The sequence below is a fragment of the Cryptotermes secundus genome, unplaced genomic scaffold (assembly GCF_002891405.2).
Source record: "Cryptotermes secundus unplaced genomic scaffold, Csec_1.0 scaffold573, whole genome shotgun sequence".
Taxonomy (NCBI): domain Eukaryota; kingdom Metazoa; phylum Arthropoda; class Insecta; order Blattodea; family Kalotermitidae; genus Cryptotermes; species Cryptotermes secundus.
Window position 1 is genome coordinate 861,179 of NW_019738880.1, and position 23,610 is coordinate 884,788.

The 23,610-nt window shown below is 45.3% G+C and overlaps 1 protein-coding gene across 1 annotated transcript in view; it reads left to right on the forward strand.

The window, feature by feature from the left end:
• LOC111871195 overlaps positions 1-23,610 on the forward strand; it is a 206,130-nt gene that overhangs the window by 136,154 nt on the left and 46,366 nt on the right. The window contains exon 8 of the mRNA XM_033754152.1: positions 23,062-23,330. Within this exon, the coding sequence (XP_033610043.1) occupies positions 23,062-23,330 (269 nt within the window). The remainder of the gene's footprint in view (positions 1-23,061; positions 23,331-23,610) is intronic.

Sequence of the window (23,610 nt, forward strand, 5' to 3'; positions counted from 1 at the left end):
AAATATTGATTTCGATACTTTTACGGATTTGAACCTAGCCATCTCCTGTGATTACGGAGAGTTGGTTTTGTTATACCGACTGCCTGCCTGTCTGTCTGTGCGTGCGTGCGCCTTGCCAACTTCTGAACGGTTTCACGCATTTTATTCATGTTTCGTATTTACAAGTTTATCCATCCTAGGCAATTGTCCTGTGAATCTGACATTCCAGTCTAAAAATAGCCCTCCATTTATCTATGTATGTATGCACACAAACGGTCTTTATTGCGGCTGTCCGTGCGGTTCAGGATCCAGTAACTCCTAGTTCATATCCTCTCACTTTTACACGACATGTTTCGGTCTCACAGCGACTGTCATCAGGTGTGTTTGTGTTGCACGTACTGTTGCACTGCTCACGCACTGATCGTGCACTGCCCACAAACCTAATAATTTTTATTGTGCTGATAATTTACAAATTAAGAGTTGGTGTGTTATGGTGCCTCTCTTAACGTCTTGTATTTGTGCCTGGATGTGTTGGTACCCGTGATGTGTTAACGCGAGAACTTTAACACATTACGGCCACCAACACACACACATTTTATATATAAAACCTAATTGTAAAACATTAAAAGCGAGTATATTTGTTGTGTGACGGTTAACCCAACTCCTATATATATATATATATGTGTGTGTGTGTGTGTGTGTGTGTGTGTGTGTGTGTCCGTTCGTCCGTCCGTCCGAAACACAACAGGATGCACCAAAGGAAGATAGTTCTCGCGTTATATATAACATTTTGTTACTTATGTCTGCGCGGCGGCCCGGGTTCGATCCCGGGTCTGGTGAAGTGGGATTTGTGGTGGAAAAAGTGGCGCTGCGGCAGGTTTTCTCCGAGTACTTTGGTTTCCCCTGCCAATCTTCATTTCAGCAGTTGCTCCACAATCGCCCTCACCTATCATCTGGGGCTGGTACAATAGGCCAGAAGTGGCCGCAGTACAAGGGACTTTGTCCCACCCAACTAGCAATAAAAGAAGTAATGCTTATGTCTGTATCACGTGACAGTATGTAGTTGCACTTCCGGTTGCGTATCGTGTGTATGTGTAAATGGACTGTTGCGTTATTAGGTTTGTTTGTATATGATTGGAGGCTGGGGGGAGGGGCGGTACTTGCTGCTTTCTGTTGTGTAGTTTGTGTACGGTCTCAAATATTGGATTAAAATTATCGATGTGGGTTTCGTTCATGTGTAAATTGGCTTTCTTTGTCGAGTAAATATGGCATTTCTCTGAGGTGTTCAGTTTAGTATTAGTATAGCAGGATGTGTAAAAGGACGCATTTTCTCGAGAACGTCTTCAGCGATTTATTTTAATTTTCGGTAATTTGTGGCGCTTATAGCCGTAAATAATTCTATATAGGAAAGTAACATTTCACGCATGAGGGACCCAGGTGCGAAATGCCACTTTTCTGAAAACCACCTCTACCAGTAAGACAGTTTCAGCATTTTTCGGCATATGGAAACACGGGTCTGTCGTGCAAGAACCAGTTTCGTTTCCAAGGTAACATATTCGAGGTCAACAATGTAACACAAGTATGTGCAGTGTCTTTTCACAGTTTTTTTAAGTACTCAAACTTTCGCATTTACTTTAGCTATGGTACTAAGTACGTAGTACGTATCTTGGTCTTTAAATACGAACAGTTAGTCCACTTTGTATTCATCTGTCCTCTTTGGATGTGAAATTTGGTTCTTATATTAAGCAAAAACGTCTGTCTGAGAAAAGTTCAGGTAGGAAAACCCGAAGGAAATAGATCACAAGTGAAATTTTGGGGCAGTTGGGAGGATTGATCTTAGGGAAGTAGGATATGAAGGTGTGGAGTGGATTCATCGTGCACAGAATAAGGAGCAGCGGGGCGCTGTTGTGAATACGATAATGAAACTTCGAGATCCATGTAATTGCTGGCTGAGCAACTATTGGCTTCTCAAGGACTCCTCTGCATGGAACAGCAATACGGAAATGGAGGATGACCCCCTCCCCCCACCGTAACGGTCTCAACCCAGCTTTCCTCGTGACACTCAGGCCAGTGTGAGTCCGGTTACTGGGGCTGGGATGAATATGGCGTATTCACGGGCAGAAAGCGTTATCTTCGAGCATTATTTCATCTGGAAACTGCTGATGTTCTTGAACCCTGACAAGGAAGTGCCCAATAAGAGCTGTAAGCGTGCATAGGCTGCTGTGGGTATGTACGTACGAACGAGTATGTAGATGTATCAGACACACACCGTCTTTCAGACGTTGCCAGCAGCAGCACAGAAACATTACTTCGGTAATTTGATTTAATTGCGTAATTCCGTATAACAGGAGACGAGATCTGGCAAGTGGGGTTCGGCGCTAGATCGCTGCCTTTGATCTAACGTGTGTAGCATATTCATGTTGATGGTGCGTGCATATTTTTAGCGAATATATAATTAGAAGCAGATGCTGGACCCTGCTGCCTAGCGAGGCTGAGTGTGTGGGCCAAGATGTTGATTTGTTCCTCTGCAGTTCATGTCCCCACAGCAATTGCACCCTTCCGTTTTACAGTGGTACTTTTGTTGGACTGGAAATGTGGCTCGGGTAACGCCCATTTTGCAGCTAGAAACAATTGATACTGTTGCCCGAGTAAAAAAGAAATTCGCCCGAACTGTACACTCTCAGGTTTTCCCAAATACGTATGTGTCAGGGGTCTAGGCTCCTTGTTTGTGTATGTTTTTTTTTTGTAGTTAGAGTGTTAACACGCAAACCTACACAGACTCCCCTTTTCAGATACGATTTCTGTAAAGAGATAATGCCTTCTCCCGCCTGAGATCATGGGTTCGAATCTCACTCAAAGCATGGTTGTCAGTCTGCCTTCATTCTGTGTTTGTGTTGTAGGTAGCGGCCTTGCGACGGGCTGATCCCCCGTCCAAGGATTCGTACTATCTGTCTGTAAGATTTGTGATTTCAGAATTAATTTGAAATCGTACAGGGCAGAGAGAGTAATCCGTCAAGGTAGAAGAAGACTAAACCGATCGTCTTTGTGCCATAAAACAGTAAACCTGAAATAAGCGGACGCGACCCTGCAGACAAGGGACACCGTTTAAAACGCGAAGAAGTAATCTCGTGTTTTGACCGCGCACGAAACTTAACACGTTTAAGAGAACAGTGGCCTGTCACGACACGCGGAAGCAGTTGGCGCGTGGAAGAACGCTTTGTCACGGCATTGCTGTTAAATGCTTTGTTTATTTAGAAAGGGGCCCGGTGGGCGTGTCCGCCATGTATCCACTGTTGCTCAACAGCGACATTTCTGTTGAATTCGCGATGGACACGTCATGAATGTCTAATAAGTAAAAGGAAATAGGTCTGTGAGTTCGCACCGCTTCAAAAATTGATTCCTAAACGAATGTTTACGATTATTTTTACAGTTCTATATTTATAAAGAGGAAGAAAGAAAGAAAGAAAAAGTAATTTTAAATCTACGTCTAAGTGCAATATCTCATCCTTTCTTTTTTACTGTGAAGAGTTGTTAGCCCCACGCCCAACCCCCCAAAGCTGGGGACCATCCCTTGTAGATTGTCTGCAACTGCTTGTAAAGTATATATTCGCAGTTACCCTCCATATCTAGAGGCGTCCTCCTCCGTCCTTAACCTGAGGACGCCCCATGCCGTCGTGACAAGGAAACACACTTAGCATGGCTGAATTATTCTTATTCGTATTAAAGCGTTTAACTAACGATAAAATAGGACTCGGGATAGCTCAGTCGGTATAGAGACTGGCTGCAGGTTGGACGGCCAAGGAGTCGGAGCTCGAGTCCCGGTAGGGTCAAGAATTTTCACTTCACCACGTCGTCCAGACCAGCTCTGGGGTCCTCCCAGCCTCCTATCCAGTGGGTACCGTGGGTAAAGCGGCAGGGTCGTGAAGCTAACCACTCACCTCCAGCTAGTGCCGAGGTCAAGAAAACGTGGGTCTATACATCCACCCCTCATACTCCTTCATGGCCTAGTGCTTAATTAAGCACAGGGACAACTTTACCCCCTTTTTTTTTACTAACGATACAATTCGCGGTTCACAGTACACGCCGTAGGCTTTTCAGATTCTGCTTAAGCCAAGTTGTCGAAGTGTTGCAGCCTTCTTAGGTTATTATGCGGAGTACTTTTTGTCAGTTATAATTTGTTGTTCGAATTAAAAGACTATGCTTTACGCACTGTAAACAAGGGGCAGTATCGTTGTTGTGTTTATCTTATGGTATACGTACACGAGCCATGATGACAGATGTCAACAGAATAATAACAGGAGTGTGTAGAAATTGGCCCAGTTTTTGTCTTTAACCGGTTCTATGTGTTTTTTTTTTTGGCCAGGCACTTTCAATCTCAAATATTCTCAAACGATTCGTTTCACATAGGAAGTAGGCCACCCGGAAAACTTGGACGTAAAACAAGAGGATAATATTAGAACGGATCTTAAAGAAATTGGGTGGGAGGGTGTGAACTGGAGCCATCTGACCCAGGATAAGAACCGGCGGGGCTCTTTTGTGAACACTTTAATAATGAACCTTGCGGACTAAAACCACGGAGTTTTTTATGTTTGTCGAATTTTGTGGCTTACACCTGCCAGTGCGGTATGTAGACCGCCTTCTGACGCCCCGTCCATATTCACAGAGATGAATCGCCATTCTGTTTACGCTGTAAATTAATTTTAATAATATCTTACCGTATACGGCAGTGTTTTACGTTACCAAGTTCCGTATACATTTGTGAGCCGTTCCACTCGCGTGCTGCACACACATTAGCACGGCCTCGCAGGGACACTGTCGGCGTTTGTTTCTGCTGACCCCGGAAGCAGCGGCCCCTCGTGGCCCCGTCTCCTTGCAGTAACCGCGTTAATTAGAATCAGCTGCAAGTCTCTCCCAGAAGATGATGCTATGTTCCTGTGATACTAAGTAAACTAACTCCACGCAGCCACTCAAGAATTCCCCGACATTTTATGCAACCCGATGATTCATTACCGTGTTCCCAAGAACCCGCCTCCCGTTCCTATCCTGAGCCAGATAAATCCAGTCCATACCACACCATCCTCTTTCTCTAAGATTCTTTATGGTATGATCTACTTCTAGGTATTCTTCGTGATCTTTTTTCGTTCTGGTTTTCCCACCAAAACCCTATATGCGTTAATTTTATCTCCATGCATGCTACATCTCTCGCCCATCCCATCCTCCTTGACTCTTACTGGGTGTACAGCAGGAGTGGGTGCCTGTTATTGCCCTCGACCTCCAAGTGAATGAGTTTCTTCTGCAGATTTTTTTACAGTTGTGTTACCAAGAGGAGTGTGGCTCTTATTGGGATGGTTATTCTGTTTTATTCTACTGTTCTGTATCAACTGCTGCGTTTATATGGCGTGAAAAGAAATTTTGAAGTATGACTGTGGATTACAAGCCTCGCGAGGATAACTGAGGAGCTTCTTTCAAGGAAATAGCGGCTCCGGTCTAGAAAACCGAAATTAAAGGCCGTGGGATTCCGTTGCGCTAACCAGGCGACACCCTCTATCCGCAAAAGTTGCCACTAACTTCGCCGACAAGCGGCGGTCACTCGGTCGGTGTAGTTCGCTTCCTGACTACAGGCCAAGGAGTTTTTTTTTTTTTTGACTGGGGATTACATAATGCAGGGATTCTCAGACTGTGGGTATCCGAGTTCTCAAGAATTATTTAGCAATGTGCAGACCTGCACTCTTCGTTGAGTCGCGTAAACTTACGTCTCGTGTTAGATGGCCGTGGTGTCACATACTTTTAGAACCCCTGATAGAACGACCAAATGAAGGAGGATGAGATGGGTAGGGCATGTAGCAGCAGGGGGGAGAATAGGAATGCACATGGGATTTTCGTGAGAAAGCCAGAAGGATAGAGGCCACTAAGAAGACTAGATGTATATGGGAGGATAGTATTAAGACGTAAGTTAGGGAATAGTATGGGAGTGGAATGGACTGAATTCACGTGATTCAGATAAGAACAGTGGGAGGTGCTTGTGGAAACGGTAATGAACATTTGGGTTCCATGAAATGCTGGGAAATTCTTGAGTAGCTGAGCAGCTGACTCCTTCTCATGGAGTTAGTTAAATGCAGGGGAAAATGGCGTATCGGTTATGAAGCGGTCGTGGCCTACTGTAGGATGATATCCTGAGATATATCGAAATAATCGACAGAGTCATTGCAGAAGTTCTAGGGTATTCGGCCCCCTAGCTGAGATTCATAATTAATATAAATCTTTGTAATGAAAGTGAGACGTTTCAGCTCACCGCTTCGGGACAAACGTTTAGTTTTTTTACTTTACTGTAGAATAAACCTTTGAAATGCGAGATTTGTATTGACCCTGTCGTTTTGTTGATCGCAGTTACTTTCTGTATTTACCGATAGATACATCTGTATAGGAATGTCATGATCGGGTAGGATTCTTCAGACCTGACAGCTGTAACTGAGTTCGATCCTCAACTTAGGCAGGACATAGTAACTGGGAAATGCAGGTAAACGTTTTATAGAGTGTCGTTTCTTTGTATTTCATCTAAACTTAAGGACGAAATTGAAACGTATTAATATAATAGTTATTTACTGTTGTGATTCTGCGGGGGGTCCTAAAGGTGGGCATATTTAAAGGCTTCACACCGCCGTACTGACTTACGTAATAGGAAGGGCTGCATTTTATTTCGAAATGCCAGGGAACATAAAATCTTACGAGGCGGATAGGAATGCCAGTCTACAGCCACACTCGTCAGTACGTGAGTTCGCACTGTGCTGTCAGTGTAGGACGCCATGCAGTGAGGACTATCTGGGTACGTTATTACGCTGTCAGTTGAGTAAACCTGTGTGGGAAGCGGCCTCCGTAGTCCAGGGATAACGTTCCCACCTCATGACTCAAAGTACGCGGGTTCAAACCCGGCGGAAATGTTGAATTTTTAAGGGCGGAAAATTTCAGGGAACAAGTCCTCCGGGAGGGACTTTAAGCCGTGGGTCCCGTGTCGTAGATTTACGGCGCGTAAAAGAACCTCATGCCTCTAGGAGGCCTCTGAGCTAAATTAGGCCAAAAAGTTTCCCGCCCAAATAGTTTCCAATGCCTCCGATAGATGGGGAAGTATTAGGTACCACTGCCAGAGGAAGGACGACCTCGCTGACAGAAAGGGACTAATTATTAGATACCACTGCCAAGTAGAGATTAGAAACCTCGCTGGCAGAAAGGGGCTGATAGCGAGCACCAGTATCGGTAGGGGATGGAGACGGTAGAAATTAAAAGGGGGATGTACAATAGACCATCAGTCGCGGTGCATGGGGAAACCCACCCCCTCAATACTGAATCACTGAAACCTGTGTGGGAAGGCAGTCTGATTTCTCTTGTGCAGATAGCCCTCATATAAACACTTCAGTCAAACTGATACTCTCGGCTAGGCTTGTCATCTGAACGCCAAGTCACTTATACGAAATTCCTTCCGAACAAAAACGAACACGTGTGTACGAAAACGGAAATATATGGTAAAGCAGCGTCGTCCAGTTATTTTCGCTGTACGCTTTGTACTAATTTGTCCCTTATACTTGATTTTTCTTCTTATTTTATACTTTTAACGCTTTCATTGGTATTTATGTAAGTCTCCAGTCGTTGGATCATGATCTGATATTATTATTATGGTTATGAGTTTCATTTAAAACAAATAAATTGGTGCTTTTTTTGGTCATTCGGGAACGTAACACGCAGTTATAACATAGTGCAATGAGGAAGCGCTACTCGTATTACGAAATTCCGCTTATAAACTCTGTCCACGAACGCAGCCTTCGACGGTGTGACGTACAGTTGCACAATCTTCATACCGATTTCGACAACAACATTGTTACTCACTAATTTACAGCGAGGGCACGCTGTAACGGGAGACGTCATAAGTGTGTAATTAATTTCTGACAGAGGAAGTTGAAGTGTTACCGAACTTTGCCCCGTTTTCAGCCTGCTAGCCTTATTTCGAAAAAATAAAAGGTTTATGAGATCACCTTTTTTTAAATGAAATAGTGGAAGAAATACTGGACAGTCAACTTAAAGTACGGGAGGAGAACTTTGGGTTTCATTCAAGTTCCCTATACGGGATAGCTCTGTCTGAACCGTGACGGGCTACGGGCTGGACCGGGTTGGACTGCCGTGGATTGATTCCCGGCAGTTTATACTCCACAGCACCCACGCCGACTGTGAGGACACGCATCCTCCTATCCAGTGAGTGACGAGGGCTCTTCCTCCGGGCGTAAAGCGGTCAGTTGATGGGAAACTGACCACCGGTCTCCATCTGGTGTCGAGGTCACGAATGCTTGTATGTTCATTTACTTACAGTGATAAGTGACTGGTTCTCAGTTTGTATTTAAAAATACATCCTGTAATGTTACTCCTACCGCCTCTGTGGTCTAGTGGTCAGAGTTCCTGGCTGCAGATCCAGAGGTGCGGGTTCGATTCCCGGCGCTACCAGATTTTCTGAGAAGTAGTGGGTTTGGAACGGGGTCCACTCAGCCTCGTGAGGATAATTGAAGAGCCGTTTCAATGAAATAGAGGCTCCGGTCTAGGAAACCGAGATTAACGGCCGTGGGAATTCGTTGCGATGACCACGTGACACCCTCTATCCGCTGAAGTTGACACTAACTTCGCCGACAAGCGACAGTCGCTCGGTCGGTATAGTTCGCTTGCGGACTAAAGCCACGGAGTTTTATGTAATGTTACTCCGAAGAAGTGTTTTTCGCCCGTCTGTACTGGCAGTTTCTCCGTCACTGCAGTGAAACAGGCAGCTTGCTTATTTCTCAGCAGGTGTGACTTAGTAAAGCGCTCACAAGTTTCGGTGCCTCTCTTAGTGACCCCAGCAGGACACGACATTGTGGTTTGTGCGGAAATTTCCGGCAGGTATTTAAAACGACACGAGGAAAGACAGCCTCACTCTGAGCGAACAGAATCTGTTAGTAACCGTAAAGGTCTTTTTAATGTGATGGTTAATAACAACATTTGCATAATTTGTGGGGTTTTGCAGCCGTGACTGTTCAGATTGCAAGCGTCCGGATCGTGACACCGTGTAGTCTGTTAGGTGGATATAGGGCCCCACTTCCAACTTCAGTGTTTCTGAGAATGACCATTTTTCTAGCATTTTCAGTTCTCAACCGAGATTGACGACCGTTGGGATCCGTTGCGCTGACCACGCGACACCCTCTATCTGAAAAAGTTGGCACTAACTTCGCCGTCAAGCTGCGGTCGCTCGGTCGGTATAGTTCGCTTGCGGACTACAGACCACGGAGTTTGTTTTTTGTTCTTGTGAAGAATATCGGGTTCCTGAAAATGGCCCCTTTCCTCAGAATTCCAGATTCATCTTTACGTCTTGCTTTATGCAACAGTGATTTATCTACAGTTTAGGCTATCTAGCGTATAATCTGCCTTCATGAATAATGAATTCCGAAAGTAGGACCGAGCTCGAATTTCACTGATAGTAAACTGGTCTCCTAGGCCATGCCATAGCTGAGGCGGCTAGTCGCCGGCATCCCACCGCGGCGGCTCTGGTTCGATCTCAGGACATGTGGGATTTATGGCATGCAAAGTGGAACTGCAGCAAGTTTTCAGATTCGTCTGCCAGTTCTCACTCCTCCAACTGCTCCACACCTGTAGGCCCGTTAGTGGCTGCAGTACCACGTGAGCCGAGGCTCACATAACCTCGAGAATAGAGAAACTGGTCTGCTAACCTTGAATCGAAACGGAAGCCGGAGTGCTGACCATTTCGTCACGAACCTCCTGTTGATTTGGTACTCGAAACTAGGTGTGGTCCAAGTTACGGTATTTGCTTTAAGTTTCGTATGAATGCATAAGCATGAGCAGTTTGCTTCGCTTTATGACGCTGTCAGTATATGGAGTTTGCAGCGTGGAGTGGTAGGGTGATTGATGAATGATGAACTGCAAAGGGGTGTGAAGCGTGCAGTCTACTATCCCGGCACTTGTCTACAGGGAACATGGAACCCCTCGCGATAACCCACAGTTCGAACCAAGTACCTCCAGATTAAAAGTCTATGGAGTTATGGCCACACCACCGACCCCGGTAGAGATTCTGGTCTTCCCTGTTGCTCCACAGCAAGCGAAACTTGTCGGCTCCGGTGTGCCTACTTGCTACTTTTCGTCAGTTATTGTCAACGCTGTCCAAAACGACGTCACCGTTATACGATTTTGGGGCTTTCAGGCAAAGTTTATGTTAAAATGTGATGTTTGATGTCATGACGGCGGTGACCTTGTTCCAAGGTGGCGTAAGGCAGTTGAAAGGGACGGAGATTATGTGTAGAAGTGATATTTTTTTCCTAAAGGATGTAACAACATACTGTATAAGTAGTAAAGGTCTAGAATAAAAAATTTAATTTTTGTTGTGCATTACTTTTGGAGTGACCCTCGTATCTTCTGGAGTGGACGTTATGTAGTAACAGTTTATCGACATTTCGTTGGAATTTCGTACTTCTATATTCGGCGTCGAAGAGTAAAGCGAACACTGATCAGTGGACGTATGGTCTGTGTTTCGCTTTGGGCTTCTCAATTCTCTGTCCATTTCGTGGCATATTGAACTGCTGCTTCCAGCTGGACTTATATTCGGAATTTATTTATAAGCTTAGACTTTAATAGTCGTTGTGTATGTGACGAACCATTTCACTCTATAATTCGTGAAAGCTGTGTTTACGCCTGAGTATTCTCCGCTTCTTATGTTCTTTTGACATAAATCCTATATATTGCTGCTATTCGTATTAACTTGATATCCGTTGAATGTTTGGATCCAAATGTTAACTTCTGCAATGTCGGAATGTAGACAGACAAGCAGTTACTTTATCAACTTTATATTCGTTTTCAGTGATGTCTGTTGATACCGAGCGTGTTGAAGTAAACGGTAACGTTTCTGACTAGTAGTCGGGAAGTGTCTGGTTCGAACCTCAACTGGAAAACCCTCTCTCCTCACAGAAGCTATTCGTGTCCTTGGTCAGTTCTCTGTGCCGTAAATTACGCCGCGTTCCTTTTTTCTCCCACCCTTTCCAGTTCATGATTCAGTACTGTGTGTCTAAACCATTTTTGAAGGACTAGTATCAGCAGAGGGTCAAGTCGGCATTAGAGGAGCAGCAGCTCCTGTTTTCGGCACACCGGGGATCCCGTAAAGTTGCCTATTCAAGACATGGCTTACCCTCAGACTTCATCATCTCATTATTTGACTCAGTTCAGTCTGTATTACTGATGAAAAATGTAAAGCTGTACCTGTAACAGGCCGTGGAGGCCCATAGGGTTGTGAGACGTCGAGGCTCCCACATTTTCTCTAGACAATCGGCTCACAGATGGCGGTGACGTCAGCCTTACGCGCCCGCCGCCGTTTATCCCCCAGGAAAATTCCTGGTACTCATTTCTGTTAGAGGCTGAGTCGAACCCGCGATCTTCCGACTTGTAAGATAGTGCCTCAACCAACTACGCTACCGCGTGCTCCTCTGAATTATTGATAGGGTTGTTAAGTAAAACAGAAGTAAATAAATTATTGTCACGTAACGTTAGTAATTTTAGGACTTGAAGAATATTCCTATGTAACGCTTGTACTCTTCTCCAAGTATAATTAGAATGATCAAGTCAAGGAGGATGAGGTGGCAGGTCATGTAGCACGAATGGGAGAGACGAGGAATGCATATAGGATATTGGTGGGAAAGCCAGAAGGAAAGAGACCACCGGGAAGACCAAGGCGTAGGTGGGTGGACAATATTAGAATGGATCTTAGAGAGACAGGATGGGATGGTATGGATTGGATTGTTCTGACTCAGGACAGGGACCAGTGGACGGCTCTTGTGTAGACGGTAATGAACCTTCGGGTTTCATAAAATGCTGAGGAATTCTTGAGTAGTTGCAGAATGGGCGGCTTCTCAAGAAGAGCTCAGCTCCATGAGTGAGTTAGTAAGAAAAGTGTAACTCTTTCGCTGCCTAGTGTACACGTATGTTGAGAGTAAATTTGTCAGTTGCTTTCAGCGGACATTATTCCTAGACTTTTGGCCACTTTATGTTATAACTCCATCTCATGAAGCTTCAAGAGTTGGTAAAAGTTTGTAAAATTAAGCTCTGCTTTCTCTCATTCCGCATACAGTGAAGTCCAGATTATGTGTTCGGCGATTTTTGAGTAATGGATCACCGTAGTAGAAGCGAAGTTAATGTTAGGAATGGTTTAAAAACGAGAACTCGTAACACATGGCGCTCTACCACACAAATCCGAGTAGAAAATCTGGCTGCAGTTAACCAGTCGGAATGACCGCCGTGGACTGTTGCGAAATGGCGGTATGTGGTTTCGACCCCACGGAATGTAGAGCGTCGCGTTTATGTGGAAATGTAGTAAACGAATTAACGCCATGGAATTGAGTCTTTGAGAAGCCACCAATCGCTCAGCTTCTCAAGGAATTGCCAACATTTTATGGGACCCAGAGGTTCATTACCGTCTTCACAAGAGCCAGCCATGGTTCCTATCCTAAGCGAGTTCCATCCACGCCATACCACCCCATTTCTCTATGATGAATTCAATATTATCCTTCCATCTACGTCTTAGTCTTCTCAGTTATCTCTTTCCTTCTGGAGTGCGCGAGTCTGGACTCAGTTTATCCATGGGTGGTATCTTATGAACATTTTTAGAAGAAAGGAACACTTTCTGCAGTGTCCTGACCGAGGTTCGAATTCGCTGTCTTCCGAATCGTCACTGCTTAAGCGATAATGTGTTAAATCACTCCTTGGAGGTATGCCTGCCCGATATGTACGCTGGGGATTGAGTTTCTGGGCTCTGCCCAGTGCATTAGATCATCAGAACCCTTCAGAATTATCAAGAATTGTAGCATGTGGGAGTTGTAGTGGCCATGTGGAAGTTATCTTTGAATATACCGTCGCCTTCGTAAGCCTTGTGGCAACGTGTCTGACGTGAAAAGGTCAAGACTGAGCTCTGTTCCTTGCTGGGAATAGGTGTGAAGGGTCTCATCGCGCCCAGACTCCGTGTTTCTTATTAAATTAACGCTGTGCTGACTAAATGAAACATCAGCCACCCGCCGCTGGCCCCTGTGGGCCGTTAAGCGAAGTAGGGCACAACACGTGGCGCCACTTTGATGCACCTCCTGTGACAGGGGCGCAGCAACAACAGCTTTAAGTATTTTTCTAATAGAAACTGAAAATGTGATCACGTGTCACTGTCCACGTAACCGTGCGATGCAGCAGTTGGCACTCATGCTGTATGGTCTCCTGCTCCTATCTCGAACGAGGTACCGGTTTCCATAGCTGAAGTATTTGATGGTTACCTCAGTCCCTCGAGTCTCTATTTGTGCTTTTTTTCTCATGGGGTGAGACTGAGTCCACTCGATACTGCGGCCACTACTGGCCTATTGTACCAGCCCCGGATGATGATGATTTTGGAGTAATCGGTGGAATGCGAATTGGCAAGGGAAACTAAAGTACTTTGAGAAAACCTGCCCCAGTTCTACTTTGTCCACCACAAATCCCACATGACGTGACCTAGGCTATAAACCGGGCCGCCGCGATGGGAAGCTGGCGACTAACCGCCTGGGCTGGCACGGCTCTATTTGTGGGTTGCTTAACGACGCTATGTGCAGCTAGACTATTGTAGGATAGATAACAATAAATTGGACAGGATTTGGAAGGATGCGATTGTGGTATGCTCGAGAAACTGTCCCGGTATTCGCCTGGAGGGACTGAGAAGAACCTGTGGCCTTGCTGAGATTCGAATCGAGCACCAACCGGATACGAGTCTGATGCGTTACTTCTCTGAATTGGCACTGCAAGACAGCCCACAGGCTCCTGTGTCCTTCCCAGTTGCGGGTTCGCCACCATCCTGCTGCTCTGAAGGTACAGGAAGTAACACAGAAAGACAAAAGGGAAAGCTGTCCCTGTGCTTAACTAATTAAACACTACGCCAAGAAGGTGTATGGGGGAATGGATGTAGAGATCCTCATTCTCTTGATTTCGGCACCAGTCGTAGGTGAGTGGGCAGCTTCACGTCCCTGCCGCTTTACTCCCTGGGAAAGAGTGTCCGGTACCCATTGGATAGGATATTGGTTCAAACCTAGAGCCGGTCTGGACGACATGGCGAAGTGAAATCTTGCCCCTACCGGGAATCGAACTCCGACCCCTCGGTCATCGAACCTGTAGCCAGTCGCTATCCCGACTCCTAACACAGAAAGAAGGCTTATTAATCTGGACTGTTCACCAAGTAAAATTATAATGTTCAATTAAAGGAGAATGAGGTTGGCAGGGCATGCAGCACGAATGTGGAGAAGAGGATTAGGATATTGGTGAGAAAGCCAGATGGAAAGAGACCACTGGGAAGACCAAGCCATAGGTTGGTGGACAATATTAAACTGGATCTTAGAGAGATACGATGGGATGCTATGGATTGGTTTAATCTGGCTCAGGATAGGGACCAGTGGAGGGGTCTTGTGAACACGGCAATGAACTTTCGGGTTCCATAAAATGCTGGGAAGGTTTTGAGTAGCTGCACAATTGGCGGCTTCTCAAGAAGGGCTCAGCTTCATGAGTTAGTGAATGAGCCAGTGGTGGAGGTGGGGCGGCAGCGGCTTGGTTCGTTAGTGTATCACGCGTTGTCAGTTTACTAGTAAGTCTTAATCGTTTGAAATACAGGGTTTCCTGTCATTAAGTTTCCGTAATAGGCCTGTCCTGTTTATCCATGTTATTCACGGGGCATCAAGAAACGAATTTGCTGCCGTTCCTATGTTAGGCATTGACGTTGTTTTGCTGTCTCTGCTTATTGCGGATGTTGACTCTGTTATTGCTTGTCTTCCCCCACAAATTGCTAAAAGCGGGCGATGAAGAGCCCACCCGCCACAGATGCTGCCTCCTCTTGCCCATCACCCGAACCAGCCTGTCGTCTGGACGCGTATAATAGTCCAGCCTTATTGACCGACCGAAGATTGTTGTTTATTACCTCCAGAAAATAATTTCACCCGGCGACGGTCTCTGCATTTGAGTGGGAGGGCGGTTCGTAATTTTAACTTGCGTCACCCACTAGCCTCTGCGGTTTGGGACGTCCGTTTAGAGAGAAACTTCATTCGGCTTTTGTTATTTTAACAGATTGCTTTCAGGATTTCTTAGATCGCAGCTAGTTGCAACTTAATTTATAGAGTATGCCGGGGATAGCTCAGTCGGGGCAAGATCAGCCGGCTCTGGGGCCCACCCATCTCCTATCCAGTGGGAAACTGAGGCGCTTTCTTCTGGGTTAAGCTGCCAGGATGTGAAGCTGACCACTCACCTCCAGTTAGTGCCGAAGTCAAGAAGATGTGGATCTATATATTCATTCCCCCAATACGTCTTCATGGCATACAGCTTACTTAGTTAAGCACAGGGACAACTTTGCCTTTGCCTGCAGTCCACTGGGGGCACGTGGTGCCACCTGAGCACATCTCAGTGGTGTAATTTATAAACCCATCCCATTAGTCTTGTGTGTCTGTATGTGTATCCCCTTTCGTTGCTAAGCAACGGCTAGGTAGAACTTTACCGCGACGAAGAATACATGCAAGAGCAAAAGAATTGTTGGACCTATTGTTTTCCATGCGGTCCGTGTTGTATCAGAGGGAAGTAGGGGGTTAGGTTTGTCTCAGAACTTAGTTCACTTCAATTTCTCCTTTATCCTGTTACGCACAGAATTCAACACAGCCTTAAAGTCTGAGAGATGATAGATGCATTTCTTCCTGTAGAGTTTTATCTTCTGGGATATAACATCATGTAGTCCGCTAATAGTGAACACGGCGCTATATCCCAGAACACAGTACTCTTCATAACCACCGCTGTGAGAACCTAAACCCTACCTATATATTCCTATTTTAAACCGAAATGGCCCACTCCGGCTAGTTTACTTTTCGATCTACGAACCGGTTGGTGCAGACCTGATGTCATTTGACAGCATTAATTGAAATGGATGGATCCTGCTGCTGTTCAGAAAGGGAAGATAACATGCGGTCCATATGGATGCAGGCTGTGGTTAATGCTCATTAGAACCCCACTGAGAATGGCGGCCCGTCACGTGACAGCCTATACACCACAGCAAACAGTAACAGCTACCGATATCGAGACTAGCCTCTCTTCCGAGACTCGAATGCCGGTCATCATGGTTGAAGGAGAATTGCGTGGGGTTTACACGCATGTGGTCTTTACTGTAATTTAAAATGATTTATGTTAGCCAGCATGTAACTTGGTGTTTCAATTTCTTACTAAAACTCAGTCTGATACCGTGTGTAAAGGTAAAACGTAAAGTTGTCCCTGTGCTTAACTAATTAAGCACTACGCCACGAAGGTGTATGGGGGGGTGGATGTATAGATCCACATAATACATTTGTATGTGGAGTCTAAATGCAGCGTTTCTTTGAAACCCATCATGCAGGAACGAGATGTCGCAGCAGGTCCAGCGGTTATTTTAACACATAAAGAATTCTGCAAACAGCCGTTAATTGAATATTCATTTAGTCCAGTAACAAGAGCTGTGCGCCCCCATATGAATCTTCTCGATTACATTTGGTAATTTCTCCATACCATGGTTTCGCTGTCTGAAGAGAGAAATGATTTCGTATTCGGATGTCAGTGGAAACCTTTCTGGGATTTGCATTAGGCAAATATACATATTCCTCGCCCGTCCTATTCCGCACTGCGTAATGGGGACATCTTTGAGTCTCTTGTGCGGTGGACACGCAAAGCGACCGCTTGCTTGCTTTATACGAGTCCCTGTTCGCCAATATGACAACCGTCCAGCTGGCATTGGATTTTATAGTGAACGTGACCAGAGTTTGTCTGAGGTCTCACACGCCTTGGACTAAAACGTGGCCAGTGTTGATCGCCAGCCGTTCACCTGAAACACTCACGCAGAGTTTATTGAACTGAGGATCACTGTGTCACTGACGTGGCCATTTGCAGTCATATTGGTTCCATTCCGACTGGTTTCCAAACTACAGTAACCGCACATCCACGGAAGTTATTGGTTGAAGGCTGAAGAAGCTTTTTTTCCGAACTGGAATGAAGCGGCGGAGTTTAAAAACCCTGCACTAAATCTTCCATTTGATGAGTGGGGACTGATCTGTGTTGTCTCATTGGAAACATTCGCAGGCACGGTATACCTGGCATTTTGTTTATTCATAATTTCAAGAATATTTTCCAGCCCGAACCAATCAGTACGGACTTGAGAATATTTTAAAGGGTGCACTAGGACCGGGCCATGTTAAGGACGAAGATGGTAGGAAAGAACCGACAGTGCAGCTAATAGAAGATAATAATATGCGCAAAGAGGAGATTATGATGAAAGAATACGGAAACACATTCTACAGTGTAAACCCAAGGGAGACCAAAACCAAGAAAGACTTTAGAAAACGTGGAATGTGTGAAGTCAGAACGGACTTACTTGGCTGTATCTTGAAGTAAAGAGGAAGAAGGATATAATAATAATAATAATAATAATAATAATGACAGCTGGAGGTAAATGCTAATATATACATGTACGAGTAATTTGTTAGCAGTGTGTGGTGCTTTGCTTCAACTCCCCCTTTTATGTAGATTCTAAAGGGCTCTGACGATGGTGGATGACACGCAGAATTACTGGGGTTTTGGACTTTTTCCATCGTCCGGAATTTTAGGTAATAGAGGACACGACGTTTCGGAAACTGTATTTGTTTCCGTCTTCAGGTGAGAAATGAAGACACCTACTCAGTTGGGCCCCTTAGAAAGAAAAAGTGATTGAGATTAGCTCTCTTTAAGGGTCCCAACTGAGTAGGTGTCTTCCTTTCTCTCCTGAAGACGGAAACATCCAGTTTCCGAAACGTCGTGTCCTGTTACTTAAAGTTCTGGACGATGGAAAAAGTCGACAATCCCAGTAATTCTCCCTTGCATGTTTGTGCTGTGGTGTATAAAATAAGCAATTTTGGCCCTTGGTAAAACTGATAAAACCTTAACTTAGTGCATGTTGGGGAATTGTAGGCCCTCACGCTCATTCATCCTACAGATCACGCTGTAGGTGCCCCTGTTGGCTTGCCGGTCACGCATTTTAGATTGGTACTTACGGGATCCGAAGGTAGGTTGGGAATGCAGAACGCACCTCCAGTTGAAAGGCGAGTGCCTCTTGTAACTTACTGTAGAAATATTTTAACCCTGTTAGTCGCGATTTACGTGGAGAAAAATATTTGGAGAGAACCGCACTGGATTTTTCTGTTCTCGAAACTCAGACCTTCTACATGGGGAGGCGTCGCCTTATACATAGGCCACCAGGCTTTTGCCGTACTAATATTTATTAACTGGATAACATTTTTGTCCCAATTTAAGTGTAAACTTGCACTTTCAGCACAGAACTGAACACTGATCCACATTTCGATATCATGGATAATTAAGAACCGGGATAGCTCAGTCGGAATAGCGATGGGCAACATGCTGGATAGGTTCGATTACCGGCAAGGGCAAAATTTATTCTTGTTCATAGCTTTCAGACCGGCTCTGATGCCCCCCCAGCGTGCTATCATATGGCTACTGGGGTCTGTTTCTCCGGGGGTAAGCCGACAGGAGCGTGAAGCTCACCACTAACCTCCATCTAGTGCCGAGGTTCTTGTTTCTCTCTTCCTCACTTCACACCTCTTTCAGCACACCTTTCCTCCCCACCCTGACGGCTGTTGTGTGCCACTCCTGTGCATTCCTTGTCGCTTGTCCCACCCACCTTGACAAATACCGACCCGTCTGTATGTTTCCAGTGTGAGCTATTTGAAAGTGTCACACGTGTATTGGAATATAGCCACAAACGGCGATATACGTACTATTCATGGAGGTCAGTTGATTGTCATTGTCTGGCACGGTGATGTGAGGCCCTACCCATCCGATCCGGAAATGAAGTCCGAACAGGATCGTGCTATGAATAATCGCAGTCTCTTCTTTGCTTTTGCGGCGGTGCAGTAGTCCCTGGGAAAATTCCAGTCAAACAGACTCATGGCCATTGTTTGCTGTGAAGTCTCCTCGTATGAACAGACGACAGCGTGCTCTATGGGTATAAATACAAAGTGCGGCCACGATGCTCACCGTAACAAGCCTTGATGATTGAGACAAAGACAGACTCCGAAACAACGGATAACCGCCACCATTTTCACATGGCTGATCTGTGGTCTAGTGGTCAGAGTTCCTGGCTACAGATCCAGATGTCCGGGTTCAATTCCCGGCGCTACCAGATTTTCTGAGAAGTGGGTCTGGAACGGGGTCCACTCAGCCTCGTGAGTATAATTGAGGAGCTATTTGAAGGAAATGGCGGCTCCGGTTTAGAAAACCGATATTAACGGCCGTGGGGATTTGTTGCGCTGACCACGCGACACCCTGTATCCGCTGAAGTTGGCTCTAACTTCGCCGACAAGCGGCGGTCGCTCGATCGGTATAGTTCGCTTGCGGACTGCAGGCCGCGGTTTTTTTTTGATCTTCCTAGAGAATTTGTATTGTGCCGAATTCATCCCCTCTTTGGCTACAGGGTGTGCAGTTTAAAACGCAATCCAGACAACAATCGTGTAGTATGGTACAGGTATGAAATCAAGTTGTGTCTACGTGTAATGGAGTCGCCAAACGTCTCGTTACACATGAGTCAATGTCACCTTGGTTGTTACGTTGCCGCTGTGCGCATGCAAGCAGGCTGTTAACGTTTGTGCATTCTCGGAACATTGTTTTTGAACCTTAACCGTTTGCTGCTGTTTCTGAAGCATTTAGCAGTGCTTTCACTGACAGGGAAATACCCAGCATGCCAACAGTGCTGATGCCTTCCACTACCTCCTTTAACCTTAAAGCCGGGTTTACACGGGTCAAGTCGTGGGTATAGTATCTTGCCTCCTCACTTGCGTGGTTTTGTTCTACATGACTTGTCTTAACTACAGCCTGACAAACGTGTTTTCACGTAGTTCAGTAGATGTTCAAGTAGATGTACACAAAATGTATACGAATCAAATGCCTGATATGAGAAAGCTGGTAATATTAGCCCTGCCGGCCTGCTCACTTGCATCATCTCTTGTTTACACTGGTAAAGTCAGCGGTCAAGTAGGCGATCAAGTGGTAAAATTCGTGGTGGGGGTAGCAGTCAAGTCAAGTTACTTGTCCACCGCGCAGAACTACTTGACGCAAGTCGGTACTTGACTTGGCCGGAACTGTTTACACGATGCAAGAAAAATATTCCAATTAACTTTACCGCTCTACATGACCGATTACTTGACCCGTGTAAACCCGGCTTTACTTCTGCCTTTCCTTTCCTTTCCTTTCCTTTCCTTCGACTCTGGCATGTCTTCTGTTCTTATACCACCTCTTTATCCTTCTTCTTTTCCTCTTCCTGTTCCACCTTATTTTCCTTCCCATCTCTTCGTGTTGTACCTTCTCCATCTTCTTTTCCGACACCATCCCCTCTTCCTCCATTTTCCCTCATTTTCCTATTCTTCCTGTCTTATGTGCTCAGTGTTGCACAATAATTGTGCTTTTAGGGTGCGAAAGGATTAAGCCAACATTTGTCGCTAGTGCAACAGCTTTGGAGGCAGGCTGTTCTTCTCATGATAATGATCCTGCGTGATTAATGATTCCTTCTTCGGAAATTGGAAGTGCTGCATTGTGCTTCAGATTGAGATCATCAGAAGTAATTAGAGGACTGCGAGTAGCTTGTGGCTTCCCGAAGTTTCTGTACTGAAGTAGACTCCCCGTGACATATTTGGGTATACTACTTGCAGCACAAACCTGTCGGAGAAGTTGCCGCATGAACACGGCGTTCTTTTGCACGAAATTCATAAAGTGATCTCGTCACGGGAAGTCACAGTTGGCTCTCTCCCCGCACGTTAGTTCTCTCGCACTGCCATAGACATTTTATTGAATTCTGAGTAAAGGAATAGATGGAGTGTACACTCAGTTTGGGGGAGGGGCGTGTTCTTTCGTGCTGTAATTTCGGTTAATTTATCAGCGTATAATATTCTAAGTGCAAAACATCTCTGAGGACGCGTGATCCTCAATCAGTAACATAGATTGTTACGCAGTAATGGAAATGGTAGTACATCCTACTACGAACAGACGGCGGGAAGTAGAAACCTCCACAGCAGAGAGCTTGTTAAGCACACGGGACTTCCCCCCCCCCAAAAAAAATGTTTACTGTAGGCATGGTGTATCCTCTTGTTTTAGATAGACAATACATAATTTATATTTGTAGATTTTATTAAGAAGTCTCGCTGGTCACGGGAGCTGAGCGGTGTAAGGCATGTACTGTCTTCGCTCGCTCAGAAGCCGGGATCGTGTGTTCGAATCCCACACAAGGCATCGAAGTTTGGTATGTTTATGTGTTAATTCTGTGTCTGTGTTTAGGTAGAGGCCTTGCGACGAGCTTATCACTCGTCCAAGGAGTCCTACCGCTTGTAAAATGATCATGAAACTGAAAATCAGAGGTCAGGGTCCAAGAAGGCTGTAGAGACAGTGAAGAAAATTTAAGAAGTCTCAGTACTAGGTCATAACTGGGCACGTGACATAATTGTGTTTAAGGTCTATAGCTCTTGTTCGAAACGTATGAGTATATGCTAAATGCAACCAAATAATGCATTCCGCTCTGCCAAGTTAAGTTTCTTAACACCACGCTTACTAGTAACATGTGCATCGCACAGACTCAAGTGTAAGCGCACATTCTGCACCAGAGCTGTGCTGTTTTTAGTTCTGTGCACAGATCACCTGTGCAGAAGTTTAAAGCCCTGTTACCGCTCAGGTATGATAATTCTACAGAGAATGCCAAATTATGTTGGTGCATATTTCAGTCTAAAATAGTTGTGGCTGTCTGTGGCCACGACGTTCATGATTTATTTAACAGTGCTGTTTCAACTGAAGAAACTAACTGACACTCACAGATGGTGTGACTAGTGACTATGTGAAGATATGGAAGGAGGCGGTCGTGGTCGTTTGCAATATTCGTTTGGAGGGACTGAATAAAGATGCGAAAATAATTGTCATGCTAGTGGGTAGAGTGGCCGGTATTCGAATGTGTGCCTCTTGAATTAAAGTCTAGGTTGTTACCGGTACACTAACCTGCTCAGTGAGTATGTTGAAGACAGGCCAGTGCATATACTGTTTGAGATATGGATTTCTAAAAGTACTGCGTTAGTACGACTGTCAATGTGGTCGGAGTTCCTGGCTGCAGACCCAGTGGTCCCGGCTTCGATTTCCGGCGCTAACAGATTTTCTGAGAAGTAGTGGGTCGGGAACGGTGTCCACTCAGCCCCGTGAGGATAACTGAGGAGATATTTCAAGGAAATAGCGACTCCGGTCTAGAAAACCGAAATTAACGGCTGTGGGGATTCGTTGTACTGACCACGCGACACCCTCTATCCGCTAAAGTTCGCACTAACTTCACCGAAAAGTGGCGGTCGCTCGGTCCGTATAGTTCGCTTGCGGACTAGAGGCCATGGAGTCTATTTGTTTGTTTTTCCTTTGTTCCAAAAGTATTAGTCATTAGAGCGCAGATGAAGTTAAATTGTTATACAAGAGGATGGTTAAGTTTTCCTGCACCACTCATATGTTTTCATGGGACGTCAGGGGTTGAGTGATTAGCCTTCCAGTCTTGAATTTGAGAGGTTATAGGTTCGACTCTCAATGCCAGAAACAGTGTTCTTCACAAGGATTTCTAGGCAAATTCTGAAACAGAAACCTGTAAAAGGACGCAGGCTTACGATAGCATTCTCAGTTTATCATTCACTATTTCTCGCATTCGACGCTGTATAAACTGCACATTCGAGAAATAGTCCTTAAATAAAGCAAGAAGAAACACTTCCTTACTGAACAGGATGGTTCAGTGTAACGTTGTGGACTTGTGTTTTGGAGGTGGCCAGGCAAATACCAGAATGGTAACTCGATTATGCCACAACCAGTTTCTTCCAAATCCATTCTGTTTCATCAATCATCCTATCATTGAACACTGTTTAGCCCAAATACTGGCACCGCCATAAAATATGGAACAAGAAAGGAACCGCCATTATATGTTTCTATGTGTAATGGCCATATCTTGTGTTGCAGCTTCGGGGTCCGGCTCAGTGATCGGGCGTGATCCCCTGCCGCCCAGGGCCGTGTCGGCAATGTCATTACAGCAACAGGTCAAAGACACTCCTCCTCCTACCATCACTCTGACATCAGAGGACAGCCCACAGGACCACAGTGCACCCAACAGTCTGGCCAGGAAGACTAGCCCTTCCCCTGGCCGCATGAGCCATCCTTCTGTACCAGGCAGCCCAAACAGTCCAGGGAACATGGAGCGATCTGACACTGTTGATGGACAGGGGAAGAGGGTGAGTGTTTTGTGCTTATTCCTGCCAGTAACGCTGCAAGTACGTGTCTTTTAATCCTTCTTCTGTAGATTTTTGAGGTGGTGGAATTTATTTTATGGAGCTTGGCATGGATGTCACTCTGACATAATATTTGTAGAGGTCTTTTCATCACAGATGACATGGCAGTGATGGGAATTGTAAATTTACCTTCTAGCTCATTGAAATTATGATGTGATGTATGTGAAACTAGATACACTATTGTTTGGAATGAAACATCCTGACAGGGCAAGTTATGGTGTGC